Source organism: Astyanax mexicanus, chromosome 18 (genome assembly GCF_023375975.1).
Source record: "Astyanax mexicanus isolate ESR-SI-001 chromosome 18, AstMex3_surface, whole genome shotgun sequence".
NCBI classification, from domain to species: Eukaryota; Metazoa; Chordata; class Actinopteri; order Characiformes; family Acestrorhamphidae; genus Astyanax; species Astyanax mexicanus.
The window spans coordinates 14,288,081-14,297,484 of record NC_064425.1 but is presented as its reverse complement, the minus strand read 5'-3'; the positions used below and the strand labels follow the sequence as shown (position 1 = coordinate 14,297,484).

Genomic DNA, 9,404 nt, shown 5'->3' with positions numbered 1-9,404 from the left:
TTCCTTTTTGAGAGTTTTCAGAAGCTTTTCACTTTTAGCTATTTAAACAGGCCAGATAACTAACTGGCCTGGTCTCTGCAAAAAGTCTGCGAGTCAGCCAATTAGTTTTAGTGTGGGCAGGCAGTGTTTTCTTCCCTTCCTGGAAATGATCATTCAGGAGCATCGTGGCTCCCATCAAAACTAATTTCACCTCTGACAACTCTAAAGTATATATATCCATGTAAAGGTAAAAAACAATGAGTAGGTTTTAGCATTGCTCACGGGGGGCCAAATGATTGCAAAGGCATGTTGAGGTGAGTTAATATGACTATATGACTCTATATAAATGCCAAAATTCCTTTTACAATCTGTACAGCAGGCAAGACTTTTTTTTTTTTTGCAACTTGGGATGTCTGTCAGTGTAATTACATTTTGCTGTCATAGCATGAAAAACACACCATCATATGCATAATATTAGAGAGTTACGTTTCATCCAATTAGAACAGAGGGATTTCAATTTAGAGTTTAAACACAACAAAAATAGAACCACCAGTCTTTACAGATCAACTTTTAATTAAAAACTAATAAAAGCTGTGTTTTGTGTTTGTTTGTTTAACAGTATCACAAAATAAATAACATCACAATACTCAGATATACTGATATTGTTTTTACACCCCTGTGTTTCAGTTATCTTTTTCCCTGTTGCTGTGATTTATACTGTGGGCGTGGTGTGTGTGTGGAGTGTGTGCCTCCTCCACACTGTGTGACAGTCCATTTCCTCCACTGCTCTGCTACAGTCGCTGGTGAAGTTGAAGGCGGCGCTAGTGAACAGTAAACAGTGCGGTTGAAACATGGCTGAGCAGTCTCTCTCTTCATACAGCTCCAACAACCACTACAAACGCTGCTTATTCCCGGAGGAGGTAAAAAAAGAAGTGAAGGAGTTATCAGCGTTAGCTTTACCTGTGGTAAGTACAGTTTGTTTGTGTATCTCTCTCTCTCTCTCTCACGTGTCGTGCTGTATTGCCAGCTGAAGTTCAAAAGTTTACTGAAACGTTTTTAGATTATTTTACTTCACAAAACAAGAGAAAATAAGAGCATCAGATAAAGGTAGTGAATGATAACTAAGTAGCTACACATGAATGATTGCATAAAGTGAAGAGATTAAATCTATATTTAATATCGTGTTTTACGTTTCTCTACCTGGATAACGTTAGCAGTCAAAAAGCCTTTTGTAATTCCATCCGGCTGTAAACTATCCTACCTGCCTCTTCTACATGTTTAACCATTTCAGTCCCTGCGCCTGTTACAGTGGACATCATGTAGTTTCTTTTGTTGCACATAACCTATATAATCCTACGATCAGAATAGCTCATAGCTAGTCAGTGAAACAGTCGCTTAGCCCCGCCCACTGCACTAGAAAAAAAAAAATCATTAGGGCATGTCCGCACTTCAGAACAAATATGGCAAAATAATACAAGCATATGTTTACTAATTCATTGTGATTTAGAACACTTTTTTAACATGTTTAGGAATAAAAAAAATGTTTTTTTTTCATATAGATGCTATATGAAAGTAATAATAATATTATGAATGTTGTGGGCATTACAGACATAAAACAACCTTCATATATTTCTCCATAACTGGAACATAATTTAGGTCTAAATAAGATTAATGTTTAATTTAGGAATGTCCCGAATCCCCCCCCCCCCCTTCTTTTTAGTGTACTAAAAATTATATATAACATGCCAGCCATGTGTTGAGACAGTGTAATATGTGTGTTTTAACTAAAAATATTCAAATTTCAGGAATTATAATATATTATGGATCATACATTATTTAAGCAATATAAATTAAGTAAGTAATTGTTATTAGGTAATATTGTATGCAAAAGTTAAGTAAATGTTACTAAAAGAAAGAACTGGTTCAGCAAAAGTAAATTAAGTAAAGTTTAATAAAAGAAAGGATTGACTGAAGTTCAGTTCACTCATTTACTCTGTGACATTTAAATCTTGAAACCGAGTTGAAGTTAAATAAATTTATCTGAAATTAAATTATCTTTAAAAAAGCGAATGCAGAAAGTTGCGAAACCTTTTTTTAAGCAAATTTTCCGCATCATTTTTTTCAGTGTGGATGAAAGTAGTAGATGGCTTGATAGATTGCTAGCTTGCTGGATTAGCATCTGTGCTAGTATACTTGATAACAGATGATATATATATCGCACTCCCCCGTGCCACTCACATTCCGTGAACAATTCACCCACTCATAGAAATTTGAGACATCAGTGATCTGGATCGTTTCAACCTGATTCCAATCCTTTTAATATTTGATCAGCCCTGATTTCCATTCATGTGATCGGATCGGAAACATCCCTATTATAATAGGAACAACTCATATGAGACTTATTTTTTAAAGTAGCAAGCTGCTAAAATAACATCGCTTTAAGTCACTGTAACTTACCTATGTTTACACAAAAGTAATATTGCAGGCTTATCTCAAACTCTCACAGCCATGCCCTATATACTGTGGTCATATAAGTGATATGATAAATGAAAGCAGAGATTACGATTTGTAACCCAGTGCTTATGTAATTTACTTTTTTTCTGTACATCAATTCTGCATGATTTTCTGCATTTTATATTATTATTTATTCCATGTGAATGTAAATGTGCCTGAGTGTGTAGTATTTTCAGTGGTATGCAGTAAGTGGGGTTTGTGCACCCCAAATTAATTAATTTGTGAATAGCTAAATTAATTAATTTTGTTAGTAATTTAAGCAGTATCGCAAGCTCTTTTACAGTTTCAGACTGAATGTTGGGCTCCCAGCATGGTCAGTGCTTAGTAACACCACCTCTGGCACTATCACAGCTTGTAAATGCTTTTGGTTGCCAGCTAAAAGAGTCTTATAATTCTTGTTTGAGGGATTTTCACTGTTCTTCCTTGCAGATGGCTTTTAGTGCTGGAAATGTCTTGAGCAGTCTTGTATGCTTTGCTTGTTTAAGATCACAACATTCAAATATTTCTGATAGCTAAACTCTCAATTTAGTCTGCTGTGGATTTTGAGGTGTGTTTAAGATTACTATCCTGCTGTTGTGGCCATTCTTTTGTCGTCTTAATTTTTGAACTGACAGCGTGATGTTTTAGCACAAGCCTAAAGCATGATCAGTCACTCTTTTCTCACTCTTTTTTTTCCAAACATACTTTTGCTTATTGCAGCTACAAATGTTAGGTTCACAGATTTCTGATAGCAAAGCCTTCATTTTTGAGGTGTGTTTAAGATGACTATGTTTCATTTCAATGAAAATCTCTATTTAAAATGTGTAGTCCAAGAGTAGGCTTAAATCCTGTCTGGAAAACTGCAAAAAATGTTTGTGTGAAACTCAAGCTGGAAAAAAAACTATGCTTCAAATCAGTATTTTTGTGGTGTCAAAAAAAACTATGACAGACAGACAGAGAAATACATTATTGATTCCGAAAGAAATTTTAGCAATATCTGAGTCTGTAACACTTAAGCCCCTCCCATTCATGTTTCAAGCCTGACTGCTGTTTTGGATGACATACAATACTGTGTCTCTTTTTGTACTAAACTAATTATTGATTATTCTTTTTTTCGTGTCATTTTATTGCACTAATGATATTTCTGCTTTTGTTTTTCTAGCTCTTGTCATATATTATGGTCTATTTGATAAGTTTTGTTAGTACTGTGTTTTGTGGACATCTGGGGAGTACAGAGCTTGATGGAGTAGCTCTAGCCATAGCTGTGAGTAGCCTACGTATCTGTTTAATTGTAAAAAATGTTGTATTACTGTGTAATAAAAACAATTATAAAAAAAAATAATAATCAAAGGATATCCCAACCTTGTTGATTGTGTGTATAATCTGTGTGTCTTTTCTCATATTGTCAGATTCTCAATGTTTCCAGTGTTGCAGTCGGCTATGGCTTAGCATCAGCCTGTGACACATTAATATCTCAAGTATGGGTTACATTTTTTCCTCATTTAAACATTTACAGACACTGAGCATTATTGAAAATACTATCCATAATGTGCTTTGAAGTTCACTAACCTGTCTATTCACCTTAACAGACCTTTGGGAGTGGGAACCTCCAGCGAGTTGGAGTTATAGTGCAGAGAGGACTAATCATCTTACTGTTAGCATGTTTCCCATGCTGGGCAATTTTAATCAACACAGAATCAATATTACTGCTGGTGAAACAAAACCCAGATGTGGCCAAGTAAGTAAAACACATAATACACATTTGAAATGCAGTATATTTCAGTATGCTTTTATTGCACACCTTGCACTTTTTAAAGAACTATTTGTGTAGTTAGCTCTTGATTCTTCTGAATGTCATCTCATACAGTCTAGAACATTAATATAAATATTAGGGTGACCAGGAGGCTTGCATTTTTTTTACTTTATAATTGTTACAAACATTTTAAGAACAAAATAGCTGAAAAAAAAAAAACACCCGAATAGTGACAGTTTCATACTAAAACTAATGACAGCAGGGTTCTCAGTCCTAGCAATGGGAATTCTCTGCTGTGCACATTTAATGCATTGTTCTCGTTTATCTTGTGCCCCTGATTCAACTCATCAACTCACAAACAAACTGCTTCAGGTGTTTGAGTAGGAAGGAATCACAAATATCTTACTGTAATACTATAGTGGATAACACCATTGCTCTTGCTAAGACAGAAAGTGATGTCACATCAACTGCTCCTTTGCAAGTAGCCTGCTCTTGTATGGTTGTGGCAAAGAGGGGTCAAGACCTATTCAGTCTTACGCAGCTTTGTCTTAATTCAAATGGATGTGATCCCACAATTCCACAGCTGTCTGTGTCTGTTTCAGGCTATCTCAGATGTATGTGAAGATTTTTATGCCAGCTCTCCCAGTATGTATATGTTTCTGGATTGTTGTAGTTTCTGTGTACACTGTGTATATTCCCTTAATATAAAAATATTATAATGCATGTAATAGAGAATGTATTAGTGAATTACTATTATTTGTGTAAACTTCTACATAAGGACCCACAGCAAGCAGAAAGGGTTCAGGTTATTAAGGAAAAATGCAAACCCCCTTTGTCTGTTCTGTTTTTTTAAAGGCATTATTTGTATTCATCATCGAGTCCACATATCTACAAAACCAAGTAAGAGATAAAGATGTTAAACTTTTGTGTTTTATAGATAATTTATGGGTCAGTTTCCCAGACATTAAGGATTTAGCCTAGTCTTGAACTATACTACACTGTGAATATAGATTTTTCATTAGCGTTTACTTACCTATCTATAAATAATTGAATTCAGGTGTCCACTAGTGTATAAAACCAAGCACCAAGGAATGCAGACTGCAAATCTAAATATCCAAACAATTGTAAAAGAATGGGTCGTTGAATTCCAGTGTGGTACTATGATAGGATACACAGCAGGTCCAATCCTGAAAGTTCTCCTCTACTAAATATTCCACAATTATCTCTCAGTGCTATTACAAAATAGTGGAAGTGCTTGGGAATGAAAGCAACTAAGCCACATGAAAATGACAGAGCGGGTTCAGTGGATGCCGAGGCACATAGTGTGCAGACGTCACCAACCAACAGCTAGAGACCTCCAAACCTCGCAGCCTTCAGATTATCTCAAGAACAGTGTGTAGAGAGCTTCAAGGAATGGGTTTCCATGTCCAATCACCAAGTACAATGCAAAGTATTGGATGCAGATAAGTAAAGCACTCCACTGTTGGATGCTAGAGCAGTGGAATCACACTTTTCTGTCTGGAAATTCGGTAGACAAGTCTAGATTTGGCGGTTGCCAGGAAAACAGCACTTGTCTGACTGCATTGTGCCTAGTGTAAAGTTTGGTGGAGGGGGGATTATGGCGTGGGTGGTTTTTCAGGAGTTGGGCTCGACCCCCTTGGTTCCAGTAAAAGTATATCTCAATGTTTCAGCATTAATATTTTGGCAATATAGTGCATGTATTCAAGAACTAGGCTTAATCCTCCTCTGGGAAACTGCACCTAAATGTTTATGGTAATGATCTGTCTCTTTCTAGGGAATAATTTGGCCCTTGGTGATCACTGGAGCAATAGCAAATGTGCTAAATGCCTTAAGCAACTATGTTTTCCTCTTTGTTCTGGACCTTGGTGTTCCGTGAGTATGATCAGAGTTCACAATTTTGCTTAGGTTTAGCTTATGTTTTGCTTTAATCCAAAACAATGTATGTACATAAGCCAGGTTCAGGAACTTGGAGCATCTTAGCCAATAAAGCAGGAACCATAAACTGGGATCAACCGATCTTCTAAGACTAGTTGATCAAAAAGTACATTTAAATAACAAACTAAAATATGTGTTAAGAGCCAAACATGTTTTGCTAATGTTATGTTTTTATTTTACAGTGGATCAGCAGCAGCCAACACTGTCTCACAGTACCTGATGGCTATTGTACTATTTATCTACATTCGATGTAGAGGTCTTCATAAGGACACTTGGTATGGTGAGTTCATTTTAAAATAGAATTGTTTGATTAAAATGAATGGTTAGATGAAGTTGTTTATATCTAATCTAGTTTACCAGGTGAAAAAAGGAGACTAATATACCATATGCCCAAATGTTTGTGGACTGCCCAATCAGCAAATGTGTGCACACTCATATCCATCCAGTGTGTTTGGTGTTGTTGCTGAATGCAATCAAATCCTCACAGCAATCCTTCAAAATCCAGTAAAGACTCTAACAGTAGAGATAATTACTCAAACAAAAGAAAGATAAAGTCTTAATACCTTTTATTTTAGAAGATACAGTAATGTCTACATTTGTCCCTGTATTGTAAGTTCCATGTTGTATTGTTCTATGAATCTACTCTATGAGTGCCATTAATGCAAGCAATAGACATTATCAGCATGTGAATGCCTATTATTACGCACTAGATTTCCCTGGCCTAAGGATATTTTAGTCTTAGTGGCCATGGTGCAAAATAAATAGCTCCTAATTAATTTAACTCCTGGTGCTATTAGATATGTCTCTGTTATTCTTAGCTCTCCCCACATAATTCCAGTCAGTTTTTTTCAAACTGTATCTCCGTTCTGTTTGCATAGGCAAAATGCATTCAACTAGATACAGCTGTGTGCAAATGTCTGGGCAAAGTCCATGTACAGTAAAAGAATGCTAAGGTTCTAAAACAATCGTCTCCAAAGTTCAGATAATTATCCCAAAGAACAGTGCAGCAAGTCTTTGCATGTGTAAACAGCTCTTAATTTTTTTGAGGAAAGAATAAATTTACACTGTTATATACGCTGTGCACACAGACTACTTTTCATTCTGTCAAAGTGTCATTTTGTCAGTGTTGTCCCATGAAAATATATATTTAAATATCTGCAGAAATGTAAGTGGTGTACTCACTTTTGTGATACACTGTATATGTAGTGTAACTGTCATTCATTCTGTGCTCTCTAGGGACAGAAACAAGTATTGTGTCCCATGACTTTTGCCGTGCCCATGGAAAATAAATAATGCTGCAGTGAAGGGCTGGATATATATGCATGTAGGCTCTTCAGCACTGAACGTGGGTGTGATTTTTGCCAGTCACTTGTCCGTTTACATTCACAATACTAGTCAGACGTCACCGGTCACAATCATTGCCATCCACTGTGCTGTCCACTGTGGGTGGTAATGCCTTCTATGATGTGCTACTGGTACACACATGGCACTGTGGATGCCTGTGCAAATTTGGAAAAAGAATCCAAATGGCACCCACTATCAAGGGTCACTCAAACTCTATTATACACATCTCTTTGTCATTGGCACAGGATCAGGCTCACTGAGACAGATGTGGTTGTTCCCAATACATGAGATAACACCTCATGATCAAGTTATATGCAGATATCCCATTACTTTTGGCATAAACTTTAACCCTCCTATTATGTTAATTTGTCAGGAACAGCAATGCTGTTTCCGGGTCATATTGACCTGGTGCATATTCAACCATCTAAAAGATGTCAGAAAGAAACAAACAAAAAAATCCTAACAAGCAGTGTGAATATTTAATTGCTAACTCCGTTACTAATTATTCTATCAATATTAAGTGCAATGGTGTTTCTTACCACTAACAGGTAACAATGGTTCAAATAGGATTTTTCATTAAATTTGTTACTAAAAAAAAGACCAATATAAAAAGCATTAGTTTTACATAACATTGAAACATAACATTGCAATTTAGTTTTAGATTTTGTGTTTGCAGGGGGTGGTTGCTGTATCTCCTGTTTCACTACAAAACACTGCTTTTATCTCCCTCGTGCTCATAGTCTAATCTCATACAGAATTCTGAAGCTTCCTACGTGTTTTCTGTCGTTATTTTGCAGCTAGAGTGTGCTGCGCGGTGCCGCTGTTGTGCCGAATCTGACTCCCTGCAGAATCTGGCTCTGCTGGAGTGGAAACAGCGCTTATAAATAAATTACCAAACACAAAAACGAAGGATATTCTAGCTGTAATTTCAATTAATTTTAGATAGATTTAAAAACATTTTCATATTATATGTTGAGTACACAAATTAAGTCATGCATAGTGAAAAAAATACTTTTAACTATTTTTACTAGATCTTCAAACTTTAAAACAGGTCATAACATAACAGGAGATTTAAATGTTTAATATACCCCTTAAACAATAGCAAAAATCCACATTTAATCTTCTTGAATCACATGCCTGCATTGTTGGGTATGACTAGCTTCACTGTGCTACCTCCCTCCTCCCATATCTTTCCTCCACGTGCAGGCTGGTCCATGGAGTGTCTACAGGAATGGGACACCTTCTTCCATCTAGCCATTCCAGGTTTGTTAATGCTGTGTGCAGAATGGTGGACCTATGAGCTGGGAGCATTTTTGGCAGGTGGGACTTCATATTCTCATGAAAGTGATTAATGAGATTTAAAGGATCATGGAAATGCGTTGGCATTAGTTTGAAGAAGTTGTTCTGAGCCTTAAGCTTATTTACTTTACTTTGCACTTTGAAATTCACACTGAACTGTTGACAGTATCGTTGCATGTGTTGTTTTTTTCCCTGGCAGGTTTAATAAGTCCGGTGGAGCTTGGGGCTCAGTCAATTATATACGAACTGGCCAATGTTGCCTATATGGTAAAGGATTTTTTTTTTTATTTATGATTGAGAAATAACCATTTTTGCTGTTTAGTTACTTCTGTCTTTACAACCAAGATATAGAGCTGACACTGTGACTTCTGTTGGTTTTTATGTGCAGAGCAGATAACAGCCCTTATCAAAGGTTGCTAGATAGTTTTACACTAAACACAAATGTCCTTCTGTCAGTTTCCTATAGGTTTCAGTGTGGCAGGCTGTGTCAGAGTGGGAAATGCTATGGGGGCTGGAGACACTGCACAAGCCAAGCTGTCTGCAAAGCTCGCCATGGCCTGCGCAGGTACTCTAGTGAGGG

At 36.5% G+C, this 9,404-nt stretch overlaps 1 protein-coding gene across 4 annotated transcripts in view; it reads left to right on the top strand.

Annotated features, from left to right (window-relative positions):
* Positions 1 to 726: 726 nt before the first annotated feature.
* slc47a3 (solute carrier family 47 member 3) overlaps positions 727 to 9,404 on the top strand; it is a 37,881-nt gene continuing 29,203 nt past the window's right edge. For 2 of the 4 annotated variants that reach the window (XM_022670499.2, XM_022670496.2), the window contains exons 1-11: positions 732 to 944; positions 3,635 to 3,736; positions 3,882 to 3,950; positions 4,062 to 4,210; positions 4,828 to 4,870; positions 5,081 to 5,125; positions 6,021 to 6,118; positions 6,364 to 6,461; positions 8,732 to 8,845; positions 9,024 to 9,091; positions 9,281 to 9,389. In XM_022670499.2, coding sequence (XP_022526220.2) covers positions 831 to 944; positions 3,635 to 3,736; positions 3,882 to 3,950; positions 4,062 to 4,210; positions 4,828 to 4,870; positions 5,081 to 5,125; positions 6,021 to 6,118; positions 6,364 to 6,461; positions 8,732 to 8,845; positions 9,024 to 9,091; positions 9,281 to 9,389 — 1,009 coding nt within the window. In that variant the 5' untranslated portion in view covers positions 732 to 830. Of the gene's footprint in view, positions 945 to 3,634; positions 3,737 to 3,881; positions 3,951 to 4,061; positions 4,211 to 4,827; positions 4,871 to 5,080; positions 5,126 to 6,020; positions 6,119 to 6,363; positions 6,462 to 8,731; positions 8,846 to 9,023; positions 9,092 to 9,280; positions 9,390 to 9,404 lie in introns of all 4 variants that reach the window. The other 2 variants (XM_049466888.1, XM_049466886.1) reach the window with 2 other exon arrangements.